Source organism: Nelusetta ayraudi, unplaced genomic scaffold, assembly GCF_046127955.1.
Source record: "Nelusetta ayraudi isolate G7.1 ecotype Tasmania unplaced genomic scaffold, CSIRO-AGI_Nayr_v1 ptg000059l, whole genome shotgun sequence".
Classification (NCBI taxonomy): domain Eukaryota; kingdom Metazoa; phylum Chordata; class Actinopteri; order Tetraodontiformes; family Monacanthidae; genus Nelusetta; species Nelusetta ayraudi.
The window spans coordinates 3,975,001-3,997,630 of NW_027466109.1; the positions used below are offsets into that span (position 1 = coordinate 3,975,001).

Here is a 22,630-nt window from a genome sequence, read left to right on the forward strand (position 1 = left end):
TTTCTGGTCCACTCTTGTCTCCGGGGATGAAGGGAACGGACACCTCTCCTCCTCCACCACCTCCACCCCTGGACAAACAGCACGTCCACTCCCACCACAAGCCGTACTCCCACTATCAGCACCATCAGCCTGCCACCGACGGTAAGAGTGGCCCAGTGCACTTGGCCGCGCCTCACTTTGCTTGTTTCAGGAAATGGGCTTTGACTCGAATTCAAACAAGCTTTCATTGCCATATCCATATGAAATCCCGATACTTCTCCAACTGCCAGTGATTCAGTCAGCATCTATTTACCGTCCATAGTATCAGACCACTCTGACGTGCACCTGCGTCTTTTTAATGACTGGTTGATGTGGCTGCAGAAAAAAAAACAGCCTAAAAGGGATGAGGTTCCCTCAGAGGGCAGCGTTTCTACTCCGTCACTCAAGACGAGAACATGTTTTCAGGAGATCGAGAGAGATCAGGATCTGTGGGGGAAACCACATGCCGGAAGCTTTTTTCTTTTTTTTTTTATTCCTCCTGTGCTGAATTAGCCAGCAGAATGCTGGCTCATGTCTTCATCTGTCTTTCAACAGGCTCGGCTGTCACTCCGGGGCCTTTTTCCTAATGCCTTAAACACTGTTTTCCCTGTGCCGAGCTGCACGCGGACATCTCCGTAACCGCGGCGCGGTCGAGGAGTTGCGTAAAAAGCGCTCTGGGAACAGCTAGCGTTCCCATTATCCCCCACTTCTGCGGTCCAATTCCGAATGCAAAGTGAGGCGACGGGGACAAGCGTTGCACACTACAAGGCTGGCAAGGCCTTTTCACTGGCTGAGCACAAATATAGCCTTGTCGCAGCTCCAGAGCGACGCCGAGTCTCAGTCGGGCCTCGGAAACAATCGACCATAGACGCTGGTGGCGGCTGATCAAGCCTGGCTTCTATTTTTCTCCTCTCCCTGATCCTCCCCTTCATCCATCCTACAGAATACCAGGGCACCTTTCAGAGTTGCTTCCACTTCGGAGACTCCTACAGGATGGAGCAGACGCCGGTGAGCAGCGTCCACGTCCCTGCGGAACCCCACCACGCCTACGCCCAGCATCAGCAGAACGGCTTCCACGTGTCTCCAGGCAACGCTGGCGCCTCAGGTTTGGAAGAAACTGCAGTCCAATCAGCCGGACAGACCTTCAGCAAAGTGTGACCTTCGCTTTGTCCCCCCGCCCCCCTTCGATGTGTCCAGGCTTCAGCTTGACGCAGGAGCTGCAGGTTGGTGCAGGTTGCCAGTTCTCATCCAGCCCTGAGGAGAGCATCTTCTTCCCGGTGGGCGGCTTCGACCGCAGTCTCGGCCACATGTCCTCCATCTACACGGAGACGTAGAGCGAAGAGGAAGTCCCGCAGTCCCAGTCGCCCCGCCGTCGTCCTCTTCCACTTCCTGTATCCACTTTCGTTTCAGCAAATGGACATTTTTCACATGAACGTTTGAAAGTTGTCATTCCATGTTGCGTCATCGTCAGGACTGTTTGGTCTTGATGTAAATTATCATCATTATTATTATTATTATTATTATTATTATTATTATTATTATTATTATTATTATTATTATTTTCAACAGTAAAGGCAGGTTGGAAGCGAATGTTATACAAATAGGTTGATTTGCTCAGTATTGCAGCCAGGTTTTTGGGTTTTTTGGTTGTTTGTTTTTTTTACAGTTGAAGAGCAGTAAGCAGTGAGAAACTATATATGTTCACAGACTAGGTCTTAGTGTGGTCACCGTGATGTCATCAAGGTTCTTCCAAACGAGTTCCAACTCTAACGAAAAGAAAAGTTTTGAATTTGAAATGGAATTTGGAATGAATAGATTAATGGGACAAAGAGCAAAATATAAGCAAAATCTAACAACCACGACCAATGATTTATCTTTAGTTTTTAAATGACCCCTTCACTTTTTGATCCTGCCCCTCCTTATAAAATTGAATTTATGAATTAAATTAGTTTGGAGAAAAATCCAATTGTGATTAATAAAAATCCAAAGGATGGAATCATGGTTCCTAAAAAACATTTTTCCTCCCTTGTGTACGTTTAAACAGAGTTCATAAAAGAAAAGAAAACACTTTGGACTGGAACAAATTCCCCATATAAAGAAAATCTAAACTGGTGCAGAGACACTTCCATTTTAACAGTATCAGGTGTAAACATACTGCTTTATATTCAGTTTTAAGTACATGAACTTCTCCCTGTAGAGCAGAAGTAAAGGCTCTCCTCCTCCTTGCTCCTTTCTGGTCTACATCTCTCACTTTATTTAGGCTGAAGTGTAGTAAAGAATATATTATTTGCTGTGTTTGTATTTGAAAAAAAAAATGTGTTTCTGTATTTTATTATTTGTAAACATTTCCTCTATTTGCCTATGGAATTATCTACGGGGGACAGTGTGAAGTCATTAAATCTGCACTCGTGCAGAAAAAAACAACCTCCTCTATTACTGTTGTTATTATAATTATGTGTATATAAAATGTACAGTTTGTTTACAACAACCTTTCCAATGTTTGTCATTATTGCAATAATAACTGAATGACGTCATATCGCCTGTTTTTTATATTAAAAAAAAACATTTATTTGGCGAAGTATAAAATTGCTGAACTGCATGGCGAATGTCAAGCACCAGTAATTCTGAAGGTTTTCTGAAGAAACCTTCAGAATGTTCGCATGTTGCTCCCCCTGGTGGAGACCGTGCGCGCTACAGTCAGGAGTGAAGCTCGTCACTACTTCTTCTTCTTCTTGCTGAGGTAGCTCTGGTAGTAGAAGTTGCTGAAGAGGATGACGAGCGTGACGCAGTAGCCAAACACAAAAGTGTTCATGGAATCGGGGAAGTCGCACTCGGTGAACAGGTTGTAGCCCGTGTGGAGGAGGAAGAGCATGAACTGCACCTGGTAAGAAGAGGACAGGACACAGTTTTTGTGCCGCTCGACCGCTCGACTGGATGCTGGAGGCGCGGACACTTACCAGCTGCAGCGATGTGAGGTATTTCTTCCACCACAGGTACTTCTGCATGTGCGGGCCGAGGGCTGCCAGGCCGTAGTACGAGTACATGATGATGTGGACGAAGGTGTTCACCAGGCCGATGAAGAAGGCTGCAGTGGTGTAAACCGAGAAAAAAAACAAAAAAAAACTTGCATGGATCTCCATTAAATTGCATATTTAGTCATTTGTTCGCAGCCTCCCCTAAAAAACACTGCTTTTTTTTATTAACCACGTACATGTTTTGAAGGGGAATCCAAGAAGGCCGTTAGCATGTCAAGGCTGGATTTTTCCAAGGAATTCCCAAGAAGAAAACATTAATAGTAAGTTTTCATAACTTGGGACCTTTAAAGACTGCAGTAACAATTTCACAGCTTGCTTAATCTTCTGGGTATTTTTGTCTTTAGCACTTAGTTTTTACAGATTAGAGTATGTTATTATAGAAAGGATTTTGATTAAGCACTTATGCTAGTCTATGTTAACAATCACAGACTGCGGCAGTGCGCCACTTTACATTTGACTGACACGTTTGAGAGCTTACACTGTCCTCCGGCCAAATATTTGATTCCCGCCCACCAGTTGAAGATCATGGTGGCATGGTGGTACACGTGAAGGAAGGTGATCTGGTTGTCCTTCTTCCTCAAGATGAAAAAGATCTGTGGATGCAGAGCGAGATGGAGCGAAGACGTGATCGGGACTGTTGCGTGTTCATGCAGCATGCGGTCTAGCGGGTACGCACCGTGTCACTGAGCTCTATGATCTTGGAGAAGAAGAACCACCAGCAGGCTCTGGCCATCTGCATGAAGCCCACAGACAAGAAATTACTTGTTTTCCTAGGTTTGCAAAATTCACTTTACAGATATTCTGTAATAGTATATTGAGATTAGTATGTCTGTCAAAACCGTAGAAATTAGAAAAGCCCACTCTTAACCTCTTTTTCTTGCTATTCTTTTAACTGAAATTTAAAATTAAAAATGTTCTGGAAAAAAAAACAACGTTCAGGATACCAGGCCTTTGTGATGTCACAAAGGGTGCTGATAACTCCCCCAGGTTAGTGCCAACGCACCTCTGAGGTCAAAGCACAGCAGCCTGTTTTTTTTTTCTCTTTCCAGACATGTGGCTGGCCAAACAAAGTGACAGTTTTAGCAGATTATTTTAATGGGACGCTGTGAACAAAGGCCGAAATATTCTGTCACCCGAGGGGATAAAGCAGTCTGCAAAGCTGGAGAACAGGTTGGAAATGTAAAAACGGAAAACTCAAAAAGTAATCTTTGCTTTAAGTTCTTTTGTTGTATTTTTAGCCCGAAACTCTCTGAAACTATGAAGTAAAACCTGCTCACCCTCATTGCCAGAGGGCTGGTGCTATAGTCCACAGGCTGACAGAGGTAGCTGTAGTTGGAGAGCCAGGACGTGATCAGGAACTGTTGAAATATGCACACACAGAGACACACATAAAAAACCCTGTGAACTCTGGTCAGGGTACAGCGAGAACACTGAAGGTCCCTGTGATTGATTCACTGCCCCTGCTAAGAATCAGTGCTCACGCACACCTCATGGAACATGTAGGCCGACAGGCCGACCATGGCGAAGTTGTAAACAATGAGGACGGCTCTGAGGTCGACGGGCTGCCTGTGTTTCATCAGGCGGGGTCCAAGCCAGACCACACAGAGGTAGAGAAGGAAGATGAGAGCCACGGGAACTGGGGAATAGACCAGCAACCAGGGGTCTGTCCTCTTGTCTGGAACAGGAGAGAGGACACCGTCACCGAGTCACTACAAGGCTCTGTTCAGAAACTACTACATGAGGTCGTAGAGAAGAGGGTTAACAATGTGTCATCCAACCACAGAGTTCAAAAGAACCCGTCTGCACTTCATTGAAAGTCAACAAAATATCACTCCAAGAACCCAAAATGTGTTTGGGACGATGTTTTAATGAGAGCTGACAATTAATGAGGGGATGATTTTCTAATATCTCCCAGGCTGGGACCCTTACCCTCCCATTCTAGTGCAAGACTGGTGTGGTGGCAAATCATGTGACAGCCTGTCAGTCAATTCACAATGCAGCCATTGTACAGTCGCACTTGGGGGAAACATCTGCATTTACACAACGCCTTTTACGCCCAAATACATTCGAAGCAAATTGCTGTAATGAGTGGGAAATAATCATTAGCATCATACCGCCATTGTCCACAAACCGCTGGTGTGTAGACAGAACACTCTGCCAAGCGGAAGCCATCTAGTGAAGAAATGAATGACAAATATGAGTCAGGAAGGAAAAAGAATCGAAACTGCAGCTTTCGTATCTCTACCGATTCACTCACCTTCCCAAGCGCTGGTGCGGCTGGATCCGACGAACCTTCGGACACTGTGTGGCAAATAAATGTCTTTGTTCCGTAACTTATCAAAGCTCAACTTTGCACGGAGAAAACCCCCTGTCTTCGTTGGCGAGGAAACAAGTCGCGGGTTTTGAGGCGGTGAGCTACAACCGGAAGCGGCTCTGTTGCAGAACAAGGCGGGCAGTTGGTCTTGAACCGAAATAAATCCAGCGGCAACTAACAAGTTTCAGGATACCAACATGTGGCAAGATAAGTGTTCAGCAGAGAGAGAAAAACAACAGAAAACTTAAAACTGAGTTTTTATTGTTCGTTCGCGTTTTGTTTTTTGCTTTTTGCTTTTTTTTTTTTTTTTTTTTTTTTTTTATTACTTTGTTCGTTTTTCCCCTTTCTGGATCATTGGCGCTTGTCGACAGCAGGGGGAGCGAAGTTCAACAATTGTACCGCCCTTCAGTGGTTTTCTTCTTTTTTTTTTGAGGATTTCTTGACAATTCTTGAGATTTCTAATAAGGTGAAGCAAGAAAATGTGCAAGCAGAGACAAGTAATAAAACACATGGTTAGTTTTATTGCTAAATTCACAAACGACAGTGAAATGATGGATCATCATCGCAATACAATTCTAATGATTAAAAGCAATTCTATTAAACTACAGACCTTATCTAGTTGTTATTGAAATAGGACTTTAAAAGCTGATGGTATTCGAATAGTACAAAAATATTTGTCTATGATTGTTTTTAAATGATCTTTTGGCAAATGAGAGGGCAACAAGGGTGAAAAATACAGTGCTGTCAGCATTCCTGTTTGACTGTCTTAAAGAAGGTGCTGAGGGAGAGCTGTCTGCTGCTGCTGCTGCTATTAGCTGCACTCCGACTGCTCTTTTCACACACCAGAGCTTTCTTATTTGTCCCCCTGCTGGTCTTCTTTTGTCTTTTTGTGTCCTAAATTTCAGAAAACAAAAGGAAAAATCATTAGGACAAGGTTCAACAGGCTAAATATAGTTAAATAATTAGGGTTTATTTACTTTGGAAGGCTGCTGTTCTTTTTGACCGAGCACTGAATCACAGAGCTTCAGGATCTGCAGGAGAAGAGACGTTTTTGTATGTCAGTGCATCAGGCCCACGGGTTGGCCACTGACTGAGCCCCCGTGCAATTTATGCGACTAACATGTTTGAGAACGTGAAAGTAAATTGAGCCTAACATCTGCACTGCTTCTGCAAAAAGAGTTGTTCTGTGAGTGATGGCCTTGGATTAACTGCTGAGCTGCAAACACACTGTCAAAAAAAAGATGAAATAAATTTGAAAAAATGCACACACCTTTTTCACACCTGTGGACACAGCAGCTTCCTGCAGCGCAGATCTGGTGAGCCACTGCACATTTTCACTGCAGGCATGTGTGTCTGCGTCCTTCAAACACAAGCTGTGAACCACATACGTCTGGTGGATGTGGGAGAAGATGTGAACAACCTGCAAACGGTGAGTAAAAGAAACAGAGAGAGAGAGAGAGAGAGAGAGAGAGAGAGAGAGAGAGAGAGGGAGAGAGAGAAGGTTGAAAAGACATTGAAAAAGTGAGTGTGTGTGTGTGTCTGTGGGAGACATAAAGCCGACCTCTCCGACATTCTGGAGGAGACTGCTAGTACAACGGGTCCCGAGAATCCTGTTGATCTCATCGCTGAGGATCTCCTTGTGCTTAATATCAGAGCTCTTCACCTCCTGCAGGAGACTAGGGAATTCCCACAGCCCAGCCAACAAACCTGTCATCATGCAAAAGAAAAATTAGCCATCCATTCATTTCAAATACCTGCTTTGTCCTACAAAAAAATATTTTTAACTCATTAAAATGCATCCAATTTATGCGGTGTGAGAGAAATTGAGTTATGGTATTAGCAAGAGGAAAAAAGTGTATCAAGCAGAGAGGTGCTGCTGCTACAGTGATATGTAAAAAGTTCAACAGTTCTCCGCCGCCCTGCTGACCTTTGTTTGGCCTCTGCGTGAGCAGGTACTCGTCCTCCTCCTCGTCTCCACGTCTGATAACCACACAGGCCAGAGTTCGTTCCACTCGCGGTGGCTTCTTTGCCGGCTTTCGTGGGAAGTTCAGGACCCCCAGCTCGTCGTCCCAGGGCTCCGAGGGACACAGCTTGCACGTGCCACTGTTCACTTTGAAAAGCACATGAAGGTAAATAAATACCTTGAATATGTAGTAGCCTAAGAGAGAGGGGCACGAGGACACACGTACCACAGTCTTCTATATCGGTGACGCCTGACAGCTTCCTGTCCAGCTTCCCCGACAGCTTCTTGCAGTTCTTCTCCTGTTTCAGATGAACCTGCGCAAAAACAATTGCAATACAAATTAAAACAGAAACCACTGGCAAACTTTTTTACTCATTATTCAGGTTGAGGTTGCATGTTACCTTGCGGTAAGAGTGGCAGTGAGTCTGTACTGGACACTGGCTGCACAAGGGGGCTTTGGGGGCGCACACTCGGGCTCCCAGCTCCATCATGGCTTGGTTGAAGTCCCCGGGTCTGGCTGGGTCCACCAGCATATTGGCCAGGTTCCTAAAGTGACCACGGTGAATGTTGAGAGAGCAGGTTAATTAACCTCTTGGAAGCCAGTTGAAGAATGTGTTCCCTTCACATGCAATTAGTCCAAACATTAAAATGACACAAGGCAGGATCTCAGGATCTGGCAACACCTGTGACCCAGAGTGCAGGAAAAGCAGTTGAGTAAAACTCAAGCCTCCAAAATGAAATGAAGAATGATTCAATTGAAGAAAAAACTTAATAAATACAGTTTAATGCTAATTTAAAAAGACATGCAAGTTCATTTTTCTCCAACTTCTACTTTTGTTTTTTCTTTATTATTAAATCTTTTGGGTTTTTTTTTTTAGATATAAATTTCTCAACAAACACAGAACATAAATTGTTCTGCAGGTGCACACAGCAGACTGCTACGGCTCTCAAATCATTTTATTTACACAAGCTGCTAAACATGTTCCACCCTCACGGTGCGCAATGTCGGCAAGCTGGTAAAAACAAGAGTTTACAAAAAAAATTCAACCTCACCAGAGTGCTTCTGTTACTGCTGGGCTTGTGCTGTCAGCTCCTATGGCCTTCAGGCGACACAGCACCCGGATGACGTTGCCATCCACTGCACCGGTGACCTGGGACAGCACATGGTGCCACACAGCGGAGGTGAACCATCAACATTAAAAAGCCCTAGAGCAAAGAAAGAACCGTACAGCATATAGTATCTTCAGCTGTGCTTACGTGGCCTAGAGCAATGGAGCCTATGGCTGCAGCAGTGTAGCGACCAACACCAGGCAGCTGCTGCAGCAGGGTCTCCACCGTGTCGGGCATCTTTCCCTGCAGCTCTGACACCACCTGACACAAAGCAGGCACAAGTCTTAGAACCAAAGCATCTCACGTCTACAAATCTAGACTTCAGAATGTTTTTCCAGCAATTCAGACCTTCTGAGCTCCTTCATGGAGCCTTTTTCCTCTGGAGTAGTAGCCAAGCCCCGCCCACATCTGGTTTACTTCCTGTGCAGTAATGGAATCGATACATTTTAATAGTTGTGATTTTATGTAACCATCTTCTTCAGCGGCTACTTTAAGGGAATCACCTCCAGAGTGGCAGCAGCAAGATCCTGCACCGTGGGCCAGCGCTGGAAGAAAAGGGAGGCTGAGTTTTACCAACACTTTGACATGCAAAAATCACCTGCGCAACACATAGAAGGTTCACACACACACACCTTCATCCATTTGTTATAATAGTCTATTACTGTGGCAACTTGAGTCTGTTGCAGCATGATCTCTGACACCCACACTGCATAAAAAGACAGAAACAGAATTTGTCCGCAGTAGATTTTGCTTTTTTGTGACATCATATCAACATAAAAACAAAAGCCAAAGCAAAACTGATGTACTCACCTGCATATGTCCTGATGTCAGGGTCTGAGACTGTGGCAGCCTACAGAAGAGCACAAGGAGCAAGTCAGCAAAGCGTTTGCATTTTTCCATGAGGTGTTAAAGGCTGTCATCATCATGAAGTACTTCATGTGATAAAATAAAATAAAATCAAGGAGTGCCCAATTCTTTGCAACGTGCTTTGTTATTACGACATGCCACAGAATCTTGCACACTGGCCCTTTAAAGGCAGGACAATACGACTCCATATAGTGTTGGCCAATCAAGAGTGTCATTATTCAGTTTGTCAAAATCATTTCTGTACATTTAAATTCTAATATATATACGTTCAATGATATACTGATGTCAATTTAAACAGGTTACCATACGTATGAAATATTTATTTCAAAAGAGGACTAAAGACTAAGACTGAATCTTAATTTAGCACTGGAAAATAAAAGTCTTTTCCACACCAGGGTCCTCCAGGGCAGCTCTCTCTTGGCCTTGTCGTACCAATGGAGGAGTTGAGAGCGAAGCTGCACGACAGCAGCAGGATCGGGGAAGGTGTGATACACGCTGGCCCTGGGAGCATCCCCAGTTTTTTCTAGAAGACCAGAGACATCAGTGTCCTCGAATATCAACTGCAAGGCTCATACTGAGGCAACGTGCACATGATGTATATATACACACTCAATAAACTGGGGATAACAATAATAAGAGGATAACAGTGGATGGTGACAGTTTGTCATGAGCTCTATTAATGCTTGAAATGAAAATCAACCTCAAAGAACCTTGAACTATCTTCAGCTCATGCCATCACAGAATATTTGTCTTCTGCCAATAGAGTAAAGTCTAATTCATCAGCGCTCCATACTTGCATTTAAAACATAAACTTGCACTACTGTACGCACACACTGCAGTTAAAAAAAAAAACAACAAAAACAACAAAAACAACAAAAACAACAAAAACAAGACAGTCTCTTCATTCCTTAGCCAAAGAAGACGAGTTGTACACGCACTTTTGTTCTCACATTGCAAGGCATTTTAACTTTGACTGTAAGGCAAAGCAACGGTTTGACCAGGTAACACCAATGTTGCTCCTGCACTACCGTCTTTCACTGCTGCCTTCGTCCTCTTCCGCTTTGCTGATTCTGCCAGTTTCGCTCCGCTTCTCTTTGCTCCACGCATGGTCGCACTGAACCTTGCTAAACACAAACTCCACATGCAATAATTTAATTCACTATTGGGCGCTCGGCGTCTGCAGGTTTGTTATTTACTTCGCCGTTTCGTCAGAGTCCCGCCATATTCCCGGCGAGGATCGTCCAATCCGGGGTGAGGAAACGAGGGAAAGACCAAACGTCATATCCGGTAGGAGGGACAAAGTTAAACGACAAATGTCCACGAAGAAATACATAAACCTCGGTTTGTGGGAAATAAATGTAAAATTTATAAAACTTTATTAAGAAGAAAATCCATAAAGAGGGTTTTATTTTTTAAATTTCATAAAAAAAAATTATGGCAGACAACAAATTAAGTCACAAAATTCTTATGGGGTATAACAATAACAAATAAAACTAACTTTTTTAAAAATTCTAAATGTTGAGTACCGTTAAGACAAACTTGTCAGCACCATCAGATATCTTTACTTTGTTGGTCAGCAGTAGTTCTGCTTGTGTGTCATCCATATTCATGTAGAGAGTGTCAGGTTTGTTCTGCCAAAACAGAATGAGACTCATTATTAGCAGCAGCTGTGAATTGAGATGATTATTAAAGCAGCTCTTGGTAACTTTTCGACCATAAAATTATGATTCCAAACTCAGTGAAGCGATACATAACCAATTAATAGGACCAACGGTGCCGCCTCGGCAGCGAGAGAGGGGTTGTGCCGGCTGTAACTGCACTGCGTAACTTTCAAGCGCGACCCGACACGCCGGACGAACCACTAGACGGAATTAATAAAAGTGTTGAACGGTTGCTACGACGTCATTGTCAATTTTTGTTTTGCATTCCATATTGGTGTTTTTCCTGAACACATACGAGCGCTCCAGTATTTCCCCACATCAATAACCTAGCACTGCAGCGTGTTTACTTCGTCACTTCGTAATTTCCACCGAAAGTTACCTATAGAGCTGCTTAGTATTATTATTATTAATTAAGACCCACCATAAAGGCTGCAAACAGTGTACTGCCCATGACTTTCAGCACCGGTTCTTCCAGAGATGTGTTTGAGTGGACAAAGTGCTGGGTAGGGATAACAAATAGAACATTTAAAAATCCCATGAAACGTGAGGTTCGTCTTTGATAAACTGAAGTATGCACACATGCACTGTGTCAGGAATAGGCACCTTTAAAGCCAGACTGGCTTGGACTTGGGCATCAATATGTTCTCTATTCCCCATTGCATGGAGAAGATGTTGGATCACTCCAAGAGAGAGAAGCTCCTGTGATATTTCTTGGTTGTCTTTGGCCAGTAGGCTGTGAAACATTTAACAAGGTTAAAATATCACTTCAGAATATTGGAAGAGAGGATCTGACATTCGGAAACCTTGAGGATTAGATTAGAGAAAGACATACTGGTAAAGGTGTATTTAGTTATTGTTCATTTCATTTATGTATTTGTTTAAATACATTACAGAAACATTGAACTTTGAACATGTTTTGTAACCAAGAAAAAGTGTGTTTAAATACTGTATGGTTTTAGCTGCAGCAGCTTGTTGCACAAACACAGGCAGGGATCCTGTCGCCTCGACGGTCTCAGACTCTAATCGGGCTTCAACAAAATATTGCGACAAAAAATTAACGCAAAATAGACAAAAACGCTTGTATTTCTTAGAAAATTCAGTTACAATAACAAATTGTGGGTTGTCAGAAATTAATTTTCATTACTGTCAATGATTGAGCGCTGTTGGCCAGTTACCTTCCAAATTCTGATGCCGCTGCACTTCTCCAGCAGGCCTCAGCAGAGCCACCAGGCCACTGAGCAGCACTGGCCTCACATCATGATCCTTTAGGACTAAAATTAGATTTCTAGCTGCCAAAGAAAAAATGTGCATACAGCAAGAAAATGTGATTAGATGATGTTGTTTGTCACACACATGGTTAAAAAAGACCATGTACAAAAAAAGTAAAACTCTTCAGAACCCTCACTCGGCTTTTCATATTATCACTATATTGTGTGCTCACCTTCATCTTGTACTTCCAGGTAGATGGACCCAAGTGTGTTCAGCACAGTCTCCACAATGCTGTGATGGGCTGTGTTCATTCTAGACTAAGATACAGGAGGGCGAGAGAACGGTTGCATTTCTTTCTCTATCTTACATATTTCCCATAAGAAAATATCTGATTTCATTAAAATTTCATCAAACTTTGTGTATTTACCTGCACGGTGTGCAAGGTGTGCAGGACTCGCTGCTGGACCTTAGGTGCGCTGCAAGTCAAGAGGGCAATCAGGCCCTTGTAGAGCTGGCTCTGATATTTAGTGTTTCCATGATACAGGGACTCCAGGAGCTTCTGAGCCGCCTCTTGCATCTCATCTGCACTTGACTTTGCGAGGCACTCGGCCACCACCTTAACGCCTAAGAATGTAGGGAGGTTATAAAGAGCAAAGCAGACTGGGCCACTGCAGAGATGCACAAACAATCCAAGCACAAGGTTGGAGACAAATAGCTTTACCGTGATTTTCACAAATAACCTCTTTGTAACTGCGACCGGCGTTTGAGACCGTGAGCAGCAGACGGAGCGCATCCAGCTTTTCCTCCTCCTTGATTTGAGATTGGCTCAAGATCTCCAAAAGAATGAGAACACCTCCGTCCTCCAAAAACTCATTCAGGTACTGATCACTGAAGGATCAGAGAATTACTCAGTTAACAAGAGGTGCTTCAGTGACAATATACAGGTTAATCTCACTCACTAAGCCACAGTAGAGAGGAAAATCCCAACGGCTTTAAGTTGCAGCGCCAAGGAAGCCTCAAACCTGTACCTGGATTTTGAGTTAGGGACTGGGGTCACATCCAGGACAGAAATCAGTGTTAAGCTCTGTTTAGCTAAATTAATAAACAACAAAAAGATTTCAATTTAACCACTTTCCCGTTTATTACTTACTGCACTACACGGATCCCTTTCCTTCAAACCTCAATTATTATTGTTTTTTAATGCATAGATCTTCATTGCAACTTTACTGCATCAGGCCCTTTAAACAGGTACACAATATTAATGCATGGGCTACGGAAAACAAGCAAGAATATGTATTTGAACTCATTCATTCATTCATCTTCGATACCCATTTATTCCTAATCAGGGTCACAGGGGTCTGCTGGAGCCTATCCCAGCTGTTTTAGGGCGAAGGCAGGGTACACCCTGGACAAGTCGCCAGTTCATCACAGGGCCACATTGAAACAAACAACCATTCACACCTACAGACAATTCAGAATGTTGAATTGACCTGACATGCATGTTTTTGGAGTGTGGGAGGAAGCCGGAGAACCCGGAGAGAACCCACGCAGACACAGGGAGAACATGCAAACTCCACACAGAAAGGTCCCAGGCCCTTTATTCAAGACACAAGAAAAAAAAAAAGGATACGTGAGTCTCATCCAAGTGGTAAGTCGAGCCAAAAAGAGGCTGGCAACCTGGGCAAAGTCCAGTTCCAGTTCGTAAAACATTTTCCCGGAGTTCTGAGCCAGGAAAGACTTCAGCATGCGGCAGCGCACCGTCCGATCACCGCGGTCCCATTCCCGAAGAAAAGCCACAACTTTACCGATGTTGGCCAGTCCTTCCGGTGAACACATCGCGTCTGCCCTCTGTGTCATTTTCTTTTGAACTTTTAAAGTGATGCAAGCACATTTTCCGCTGTGCGTTTGTTTGCAACCACAAACCAGGCAACCACGTTGCCAAGCAACATTGTGGTGACCATTTAAAAACAGACTCTCTCTTTCTCTCTCTCTCCCCCTCTCTCTCTTTGCTTTTCTTTTTTTTTCTTTTTACATCCCCACCCTTTTAAACTGTTAGAATTGGGCCAATAACTAACTAAATAAATGAATCTAATGTTAATTTTAAATTACAGATTATGTGAGCAATAAGATACATTTAATTATAAATATCAAATTTCACATTTTACATTATTTTAAGAGGTGGTTACAACACAAAATATCGTGTAGAGCAATTGTATAATTGTATCAGACAATTAAAACAAGTATTTTTGGTAACCAAACTGTTGTGTTGTGCTACATCGCATCTGCTTCAAAATACTCCCCCTCACCTTAAGCTCTTAAAGCTCCCTCCCCAAGTCCATCCGTGACTCTTCCACACTCCCTGTATCCAAGTCCCGCCTCTAAACCTGCCTCTTCACCCAAGCCCACGCCACCAGCAGTACATTCCACAGCTAACGTTTGCTGCTGCTCCACCCTGCGATGGACTAGTTTCTTTTTGTTACCTCTGTGTTTGCGTGTGCACACTTGTTTGCTATGTCTGCCCCCCCCCCCCCCGCCGCGTCTTTGGGTTTATGAAAAGCGCTATATAAATCCAAGTTGTTATTATTATCATTATCATTATCATTATTACATGTGTATATGCTGTACGTTCTACCTCAAAGCACACAGACACACTCTCTAAAAAGGAGCAATAGGTATAACTAGACAGTCATGTAGTTTGGAATCTGAATCTGACCATAATATTGGATTTTCACCTTCATTCAATTCTGGCGAGCGACATTCTAATCTATGGCAGAGTAGGCAACTACAATAAACAAAATCCCTAAACCCTGATCTTGATCAAGTAGCTCAAGCCAATAACAGCAAACATTTTATGTTCTTTTATCGCCACCACGTGGTGGTAAATCAAACTGAACTTTGTAGCAGCGGTTTGCTGAACCCTATACTACAGGCTGCATGTTGGTGTCGTGCCAAGAAGCGATCACCACCTCATAAACTGATTCCCATACACGGGAACGCGCGCAGGCTCTTAAAGCTGCAGCGCCCATTTGAACGCACTCTGTGGTTCGAATCATTGCGTAGTAAACGCTATTGTTATCACCGTAGGAAAACTTTCCTGAAGATGGGGGGAAAAAAACTTTGTATTCAAAGGCAAATTGTGATATGATTAATGATTTATCAGAGCAAATTGAAAAATGAATGGATGCAAGAACATGTTTGTAGAATAAAAATAAAGATGTTTACGAATGAATGTAATAACTTTGTACAAAGAAAATACTGTAGCAAGGGTTTCATTGCAGGCTGATTGGCCAGGTGGAAACTTTACTAAGAAATATCAGACAACTACAGACATTAACCAAATCATCAAACATAACTGATGGTGTAAAACAAAACAAAACAAAAAAAAAGTTATTTTATTATTATTATTATTATTATTATTATTATTATTATTATTATTATTATTATTATTATTATTGCGTCATATGACATTATTGCTCACTTTGACACCTTATCTACATATCTGGTTGTCGTCTGATGCGACCATCTTTAAATGCGCGCTCCCACGACGAGGGACGCTTATCGCAGCAGGGGCACTTAATGCGGCGCACCACCGGGTTGATGAGCTCCTTTGGGGCGATAAAGGAGCGTCTTATCGCGGAAGAGAAGCGTGGAAAAGTGAACTACATAAGTCCATTGCATTCGTGCGCGGCAACAGTCGCCACCAGCAAGCGGACAATTTGTCTGGCGGAAAACTGAAACTAGCCGTGTTTACCACCACGGGTGCCCTTATCTGCCACAGAAGAGAGCTCGCGCACACAGAGCGCCACTAAATAATTTCCGGACGAAACAAAGATCCATCACCGCAGATCTTTAAAAAACATATAAGATGGCTCTTCAAAACGCCTTTAACGTCGCACCAATTTTGTAAACAATTGTGTGTCAGCAAAAATGAGAGCGAGGGTTTCTGGCAGATATGCCGCCGCCGGCGTGTGCCTGTCGTCAGAACAAAACCACCCGGGAGAACCCGGGGAGGAGAGCGACAAGGACGGGGAGAGGCGGAAAGAAAGGGGAGGGGAGCTGACATTAAAGCAACACAACAAGGAAACTACGCCGCGCACGGGCGGACGGACGCCTTCATTTTCCGTTTTTGAATAATAGCCGGAGCCGCCGTGGAAGGAGGAGTGTGCGGCGGGCCTCTCAGCGGACCGTGGCCGGAGCTCAGTCCCCCTCGCAGCGGGCCGTGAAGCGGCGGTTTTCGGAGCCGGGATGGATTCCAGGGCGCTGTGCGACGCTCCGAGAGATATGGGTGAGAATAATGAAAGATGGGCTTAATGCGAGGGCGGGGGGGAAATGAACAGAGGAGGAGCAGGAGGGTGCACCGGGCCTCGTCTTCTTGTCGACACAGCCATATCCTTAATGGGAGGTGGAAACAAAAGGCCGTTCGTGAAGCTTTAGACCCAATTAATCAAATGCCAGTTTAGATTATCTTATCGCTGTTCTGACCCCGTCAGATCCCCCCGTGTTGTGGTAGCGGAGTTTTAACGCAGTGCACTTGCGACCGAAGATGGATTTTTATTATTATCTTTTTTTTCCCGCACGGCGGAGCTTTTATTGTGAAGTTGGTGCAGTTAAAATAATGGTGTCTTTTCATTGGTTTTGACACGATGTGATCTTCCTCAGCCGGGTGTTATGGCTAAATGTAAAAGGGTGTTTTAAGTTATTACACCTCATTATTCTGAGGACAGGATTCATCTCTTAGTTAAAGTGTGACAATTACAGCCCCCTTCACACCATGTTTTGCCTCAACAGGCTCGGAGCCACCCAGCCCTCCACAGGTGGTGGAGGATGGAGGAGAGGAGGATGAGGAGGAGCTGAGCGGAGGAGAGGAGGCAGACCTGAGGTCCAGCTCGGGCCGAGGCTCCCTGCTGACCCGGCGGGGCATCACGCTGAGGGTGCTGCTCAAGGACGGCCTGGTGGAGCCCGGGGACGGCGTGCTGGCCATCCACTACCTGGTGAGCGCTCAACTTAACAGCCAGGTCCAATAGGATCGTCACAGCCGTTCGTTAATTATGTCAAAACACAATTTCCCTTGGCCTCGTGGCTTCTCTGCTACCTTAGGGGAAGAACTTTGTCGGAGACTTGCTGACCGATGGGAAAATCCGATGGGTGGAGACGGGCCAGATTTTTAACTCTCCCAGCGCCTGGGCGACGCACTGCAAGCGTCTGGTTAACCCGGCAAAGAAGTCCGGCTGCGGCTGGGCATCTGTACGCTACCGGGGCCAGAAACTGGTCCAGTACAAAACCACCTGGCTGCACAAGTACCAGCCCACTGCCGACCTGGTGAGACAGCAGCAAAAATAATTACAGCCTTTGTTGTAACTTTTATTTTTACCCAAACATGGAGACGACACTAATAGGCTTGTTACAAATTACTTACAAATATTTTGTGTAATTCTATGAGATTAAAGCACTATTTTTTTTTTTTTTTTGCTGCGAGCCATAAAATCTTACCTTTATGTTATGTAGACGTGTCATTTGCATGTTTCTCTTGCGGTGACAGAGCCTGGTGAGTGAGGAGGACGATGATGAGGATGAAGAGGAAGGGAAGGCGGCCCTGCAGCCTGACGATAAATTCAAGATCAACAAGACGGGAATACATGGTGTGCAACTCACATTGAATGCGTTTCACCACGGAGGAGGATTAGGGCCACAAGAAGAGAAAAAAATCAAGATAAATATTTTTTTCAAGTCTCCAATTTGAGAGTTGACGTGAAGAAGGCAACATTTTCGTGAACAAAATCTAAATTTTGCAATTAATGTCAACGTGAGGTAAGTCAAAATGTCGAGAATAAAGTGGAAAGGATCTGTCTAGTGCAGTATTTCTGTTTTCGCCAGTTTCCTGATTCCTGTGGGTGAACCTTGTGTGGGATACACCTGTTTTCTGCAGTTTACTTTTAACTGTGGGTAACTGGGTTAATCCACCATCCATCCAGTCTACTCGCCAATTTCCATTTTAATTGCATCGACTTCATTCACAAAATTTCAACTTTATTCACAAAATGTTGTCTTTTTTACGTCGATTTTTTTCACAAAAATTTGACTTTATTCACAAAATTTCAACTGAAAACTCAAAATGAAAACTTGAAATGAAAAATCTCCTTCCTGTAATATTTTTTTTCTCTTCTTTTGACCCTAATCCTCTTTCGTAGTTTTACAACCAAGAGGTAAAACGAAAGAAAAATAAATCTTTTCTTCTCTCGCAGACGTCTTAGTTTCCCGCAGGATGGACAGAGAGAGGATTCCTGTCCGATATTGCAGCTTGGGCACCAGGGATGCAACCAAGTAATGACATTTAAATTTTGTTTTTAAAAAATCCCTAATTACATATCGTGATGTGACCAATAAAGGTTGAACTCTTTCTTATTCCTCCAGAGATCCGCACACGCTGGTGGAGCTGTCGGCCTTCTCAGCCATCAACAGGTTCCAGCCGTTCAACGTGGCCGTGTCCAGTAACGTCCTGCTGCTGATGGTGAGCCACAGCCGTGGCCGAAAGGGGATCGACGGCGAATAACAATGACCAGTCAACTCACTTTTGTTTTTTTATTCCCACCAGGACTTCCACTGTCACCTGACCACCAGCGAGGTGGTGGGATACCTGGGAGGACGATGGGACACGAACACGCAACGTGAGTGGAGTGTTTTGTTCAGAATGAGGAAAAAAAGAAACAAAGAATGGTTTGGTTTCACTCTGCTCTGTGTGTTCAGTGCTGACAGTGTTGAGGGCCTTCCCCTGCCGGACCAGACTGGCTGACAGAGACGCTGCCTCCGCTGTGGAGGAGGAGGTAACGAACACTGAGTAATTTGCCTGATATAAGAATGCGGAATGTCCTCTAGAAGGTGGATAGCTGCTCTAGAATCAAAGTAATCGGACTGTGTCTTTTTCAAAAGCTCAAAAATCTGTTTATCATCTGTCCCTCTTCATTCTTTTTTCACAGCTGTGCATGACTAATCCCGTAGATTGTTTTTGCTCTCAGCCGTGAATTAAAACGCTGACCACCTGTTAGGATTCAGATCTCTGTCTAGTCGCTGCAAAGCTCCCTCTTTTAGCTACCCTTAAAAAAAAAAATGTGCGTGTGCGCATGTATTATTTTCGAACTCTTTCATTCAAACCCGTCTTAGATCTGTCAGAACCTGTTCATGCGCGGCCTGTCGCTGGTGGGCTGGTACCACAGTCACCCCCGCGGCCCGGCTCTCCCGTCGCTGCAGGACATCGACTCCCAGATGGATCATCAGCTCAGGCTGCAGGGCTCCAACAACGGCTTCCAGCCCTGTCTGGGCGTCATCTGTGGTAAGTGCTGACATTCATGTCGGCTACAGGACTCAATAACACATGATAGCACATTAGCAGCAGGTCAATGCAGAGCACACAGTGTTAGATGCAGCATTAGCATTCTGCTGAATCTTGACAAACGCTGTTTCTTCCAGGTCCATATTATCATGGCAACCAAGGCGTTGCTTCAACTATCACTCCGTTCTGGGTCGTGCCGCCGCCTGAGGTAAGAAAAGAAACGAGCCTCGTGCACTCGCCATCCTGGTGTCTTGTTTCCTTAATATTTTGCCGGTGATATTAATGTGCACACTTGCACTTCTTGCTTCTTCATGCTCCTCTGCAGCAACGGCCCAATGACTACGGCATCCCTGTGGCTGTGGAGGTCACCTACGTGCAGGACAACTTCCTCACCAGTGACGTCCTGAATGAGATGGTACGGCCTCAGTTCCTCAGACAGTGCAGCCAAGTCGTCTCGAAATGTTTTTAAGACATGTTTTTTAATGTGCTTTTTTGTTTTGTTTTGTTTGTTTGCAGATGTTGCTGGTTGATTTCTACAGGGGAGCTCCCGACCTCGTCCACTTCACCCATTACTGGTGCCCTGATACCACCATGCTGGACAAGATCAAGGTAGGACAACTAATGCCGGACTATATGTACATATATATATATATGTGTGTTTGTGCGTGTATAGTCAGTACAATGATGTGGCTGCTGCCAATCAAGTTGCAGCGAGCCCAAACTGTATTGTGGATGTGAAAGTGGCAGGTGTGTCATCTCCCATCCTGGAAAACTGGTCCAGCGTGGGTGCGTTCAGAAGAATGTGCCATTTAAATTAGATTAGATTAGATATTCCTTTGGGAGCAGCAACAAAGACAACAAACACATTCACACATACCAGGTATAAAAAATAAAACAAGATATAAGAACTAGTATGCATAAGAACTGGTGCAAAAAACAGGTATGGATGTGAGGGAAATAGACTACAGTATAGTTGTTGAATGAAGGAGGGGGTGATATTGCACATGATTAATAAATTCCATTCCTGGGGTGTATAGAAAAATATTGCACATATTTCAAATATATATCTATATCTGTTAAAGATGAATCAAAATGTCTTTTTGGAATTGGTCAAGTCCTGATCTGTGGCCAGCAGCCCTGGAACCTGGCTGAGGTTCTGACCCTGCGGCGGGCGTCTCTGACTCCTCTCCGTCTCCTCCTCAGGGCTCTCTGAGCTGCCACGCCCCCAAAGACCAGGCCTACTCTCAGATCCTTGAACACGTCTACAGTCAGCTGAGCAACGCACACTGAATGCATCTGGATGTTACGCTCCCCTCCGTTTTAGTTCCCCCACGTCAAAGCACCTTTTCGGGCCCAGAGCTGGCAGGCGGTGCAGATGATTTGGTATTTTTTAATCGAGAAACCTGCCTTCACAATACGAAAAGCAACTGTTGATGCCTTGAATTTCTCGATGCCTGACAGCTTCCAAACAGCTTCACCATGGCGTGAGAAAAACACACCGTCAACTTAAAACGTTCTGAATCCTGGTAGCTCGCGATCATTGACGATGCACAAAATCCGATGGCACTGACGCAGAGGAAGGGCAGACAAAAGGGAAAATACAACCGACAACTTCACAGCATTGAACTGGAAGTAAAAAACAAAAAACAAAAGTCATTGTAAAATGTCTGTCCTCTCACTTTGTACGCATAGTTGGACCTATGTGCCTATCTGGGAAAGTTTCCTCGGTGATAATGCCAGATATGTACACAAACGTGGTGTGTTTTGCCTGCCTTGATAGAATAAACCAACATAGCAGTGTTGAGAAAAGGTCAAAGGGGGAATTCAGTGCTCATGAGCCTCCGACGAGTCTTGATTTGACCCAAACTGTTTTTCTGAATGTTAATTTTAATGGAGTCATTTTGGAACATTGCGACATGGTGCAAATGACTGTGACTGTGCCAAGCCAACCGTTTAATGAGCCCATTTGTTTGTTTGTTTGTTTGTTTGTGTTTATGAGTTGTGATGTGCCCCTCTACTGTCTTCCTGTTGGGTTAAATGAGATTTGTGTCCTTTTTTGGCAAGGACGAACCTTTGCTTCCTCTTTCACCTGTACTGTATTTATTATTACCTGCAGATTGTTTGATCGTACACGTATTAAGACAAAGCAATGCCTTAAGCCTGCTGATGATCCACAAAGCATTAAAATAAACACACTGGATCCATTTACTGTATGTTATTGATTGACTTTGTTTTAAGGAGTAAAATATACCCCTGCTTTATTCTCCTTTGTTTCTTTCCTCTAACTGGATAACTTGTTTTTACAAATTAGACATTTTTTATCTGTATTTTTCATTATGGACTCCAGTAAGGAAGCCTTGTACTTTTTGTTTAAAAAAAAAACAAAAACTGTAAAAAAAAAAATATATATATATATATATATATAGCCTGCAAAAACATTTGCTTGTAGCTTCCCGTTAAAAGTGATGTGTCGTTTCTTCCGTCACAATGAATCCACATGGTTCACTGTCAGGTTAGAATAAACACAGCTTGGAAAAGGGAATTTTTTGACGAGTCGTACCCTGCAGGGCGCTACCAAGCTAATGTGGAGGCTGGTGATAGTTTCAGTACTAACGGCAGCTGGGAAACAGGTTCCAACAAGTTAAAAATTGACTCAGTGCTGTAAAAAGAGGGAGGCACAGAAGTGCGGAAACAGGAAGTATCCAGTGCTGCCGGGAAGCGGCTGCACCAATAATAGAGCCGATCATCCATCATGAACTCAGTCATCTGACCGGTAATGCAGCTGCTACTTTTTAACTCAAATCACTACTGCAATATCAACTGTGTAAGATAGAGAGTTGCTATACTGTACAGTGTATTTGTACTGCGTTCAAGCACACGACACAGATATGATTTCTCAAAAGAGTCCATGTGCAGTAAATTAGAACTGGGAATAATCTCACGCAATGTTGTCAGTTTAACAAATGAGGAACCTCACAGCTCGCAACAGTGGTTCACCTTTAACTCACTCACAACCTGCAGTGACTGCAAGCAGCTGAATCCCAACACAACGCTCAAGGATAGCACTGTGCAAGGCTGAACTCTTATCAGTCTGCCTGTGTGTTTAGTCGGCACAATAGACAAATT

The 22,630-nt window shown here is 43.9% G+C and overlaps 5 protein-coding genes across 9 annotated transcripts in view; 2 read left to right on the forward strand and 3 right to left on the reverse strand.

Annotated features, from left to right (window-relative positions):
* Window positions 1-2,442, forward strand: part of glis1b (GLIS family zinc finger 1b) — a 70,530-nt gene extending 68,088 nt beyond the window's left edge. For both annotated transcript variants that reach the window (XM_076039240.1, XM_076039241.1), the window contains 3 exons: window positions 1-141; window positions 962-1,123; window positions 1,216-2,442. The exon at window positions 1-141 is cut by the window's left edge and continues 2 nt beyond it. In XM_076039240.1, the coding sequence (XP_075895355.1) occupies window positions 1-141; window positions 962-1,123; window positions 1,216-1,352 (440 nt within the window). In that variant the 3' untranslated portion in view covers window positions 1,353-2,442. The remainder of the gene's footprint in view (window positions 142-961; window positions 1,124-1,215) is intronic.
* Window positions 2,158-5,484, reverse strand: elovl8b (ELOVL fatty acid elongase 8b). The gene is made up of 8 exons (XM_076039242.1): window positions 5,299-5,484; window positions 5,168-5,225; window positions 4,541-4,728; window positions 4,331-4,411; window positions 3,730-3,786; window positions 3,532-3,646; window positions 2,976-3,103; window positions 2,158-2,899 (listed from the first exon to the last, which is right to left on the reverse strand). Exons 2-8 carry the CDS (start codon window positions 5,223-5,225, stop codon window positions 2,735-2,737), a joined length of 792 nt encoding a protein of 263 aa, XP_075895357.1. The 5' UTR covers window positions 5,299-5,484; the 3' UTR covers window positions 2,158-2,734.
* A 384-nt stretch (window positions 5,485-5,868) lies between these two features.
* mutyh (mutY DNA glycosylase) lies at window positions 5,869-11,451 on the reverse strand. Of its 3 annotated transcripts, XM_076039356.1 has the most exons (17): window positions 11,390-11,451; window positions 10,873-10,938; window positions 10,336-10,431; window positions 9,700-9,830; window positions 9,251-9,290; window positions 9,073-9,146; window positions 8,944-8,985; window positions 8,789-8,860; window positions 8,588-8,701; window positions 8,384-8,481; window positions 7,732-7,876; window positions 7,557-7,644; window positions 7,295-7,477; window positions 6,929-7,074; window positions 6,638-6,787; window positions 6,345-6,398; window positions 5,869-6,261 (listed from the first exon to the last, which is right to left on the reverse strand). In XM_076039356.1, exons 3-17 carry the CDS (start codon window positions 10,412-10,414, stop codon window positions 6,112-6,114), a joined length of 1,566 nt encoding a protein of 521 aa, XP_075895471.1. In that variant the 5' UTR covers window positions 10,415-10,431; window positions 10,873-10,938; window positions 11,390-11,451; the 3' UTR covers window positions 5,869-6,111. The 3 variants fall into 3 exon arrangements, with proteins under 3 accessions (XP_075895471.1, XP_075895472.1, XP_075895470.1); XM_076039357.1 differs by lacking the exons at window positions 10,873-10,938; window positions 11,390-11,451 and adding an exon at window positions 10,504-10,714; XM_076039355.1 differs by lacking the exons at window positions 10,873-10,938; window positions 11,390-11,451 and having other exon boundaries at window positions 10,336-10,714.
* On the reverse strand, window positions 10,719-14,118 carry armh1 (armadillo like helical domain containing 1). Of its 2 annotated transcripts, XM_076039358.1 has the most exons (10): window positions 13,808-14,115; window positions 13,137-13,205; window positions 12,899-13,065; window positions 12,605-12,801; window positions 12,410-12,494; window positions 12,143-12,257; window positions 11,915-11,998; window positions 11,572-11,701; window positions 11,390-11,467; window positions 10,719-10,938 (listed from the first exon to the last, which is right to left on the reverse strand). In XM_076039358.1, the coding sequence occupies exons 1-10, from the start codon at window positions 14,032-14,034 to the stop codon at window positions 10,819-10,821; spliced, it is 1,272 nt and encodes a 423-aa protein (XP_075895473.1). In that variant the 5' UTR covers window positions 14,035-14,115; the 3' UTR covers window positions 10,719-10,818. The 2 variants fall into 2 exon arrangements, 1 of the variants encoding a protein (XP_075895473.1); XR_012928434.1 differs by lacking the exon at window positions 10,719-10,938 and having other exon boundaries at window positions 11,572-11,996; window positions 12,144-12,257; window positions 13,808-14,118.
* A 1,607-nt stretch (window positions 14,119-15,725) lies between these two features.
* mpnd (MPN domain containing) lies at window positions 15,726-21,712 on the forward strand. The gene is made up of 13 exons (XM_076039243.1): window positions 15,726-16,462; window positions 16,966-17,168; window positions 17,275-17,496; window positions 17,717-17,816; window positions 18,420-18,498; window positions 18,589-18,685; window positions 18,770-18,842; window positions 18,922-18,998; window positions 19,336-19,504; window positions 19,642-19,712; window positions 19,830-19,919; window positions 20,021-20,113; window positions 20,708-21,712. The coding sequence occupies exons 1-13, from the start codon at window positions 16,423-16,425 to the stop codon at window positions 20,792-20,794; spliced, it is 1,401 nt and encodes a 466-aa protein (XP_075895358.1). The 5' UTR covers window positions 15,726-16,422; the 3' UTR covers window positions 20,795-21,712.
* Window positions 21,713-22,630: the final 918 nt, after the last annotated feature.

What these genes read in the sequence shown, in the direction of transcription:
- mutyh (XM_076039355.1), bottom strand. Translation starts at nt 10,450, where the DNA reads ATGTGGAGTTTGTGTTTAGCAAGGTTCAGTGCGACCATGCGTGGAGCA. An exon ending in ATTATAACAAATGGATGAAG is followed by an intron (nt 8,986 to 9,072) that starts GTGTGTGTGTGT and finishes CTTTTCTTCCAG; the next exon opens with CGCTGGCCCACGGTGCAGGA. An exon ending in GCTCCATTGCTCTAGGCCAC is followed by an intron (nt 8,482 to 8,587) that starts GTAAGCACAGCT and finishes GTGCTGTCCCAG; the next exon opens with GTCACCGGTGCAGTGGATGG.
- elovl8b (XM_076039242.1), bottom strand. Translation starts at nt 5,225, where the DNA reads ATGGCTTCCGCTTGGCAGAGTGTTCTGTCTACACACCAGCGGTTTGTG. An exon ending in CGGCCTACATGTTCCATGAG is followed by an intron (nt 4,412 to 4,540) that starts GTGTGCGTGAGC and finishes ATATTTCAACAG; the next exon opens with TTCCTGATCACGTCCTGGCT. An exon ending in ATATTTGGCCGGAGGACAGT is followed by an intron (nt 3,104 to 3,531) that starts GTAAGCTCTCAA and finishes ACACCACTGCAG; the next exon opens with CCTTCTTCATCGGCCTGGTG.
- mpnd (XM_076039243.1), top strand. Translation starts at nt 16,423, where the DNA reads ATGGATTCCAGGGCGCTGTGCGACGCTCCGAGAGATATGG. An exon ending in ACCAGCCCACTGCCGACCTG is followed by an intron (nt 17,497 to 17,716) that starts GTGAGACAGCAG and finishes TTGCGGTGACAG; the next exon opens with AGCCTGGTGAGTGAGGAGGA. An exon ending in CCATGCTGGACAAGATCAAG is followed by an intron (nt 20,114 to 20,707) that starts GTAGGACAACTA and finishes TCTCCTCCTCAG; the next exon opens with GGCTCTCTGAGCTGCCACGC.
- armh1 (XM_076039358.1), bottom strand. Translation starts at nt 14,034, where the DNA reads ATGACACAGAGGGCAGACGCGATGTGTTCACCGGAAGGACTGGCCAAC. An exon ending in ACCACTTGGATGAGACTCAC is followed by an intron (nt 13,206 to 13,807) that starts GTATCCTTTTTT and finishes CTCAAAATCCAG; the next exon opens with GTACAGGTTTGAGGCTTCCT. An exon ending in CGGCATCAGAATTTGGAAGG is followed by an intron (nt 11,999 to 12,142) that starts TAACTGGCCAAC and finishes ATATTTTGTTGA; the next exon opens with AGCCCGATTAGAGTCTGAGA.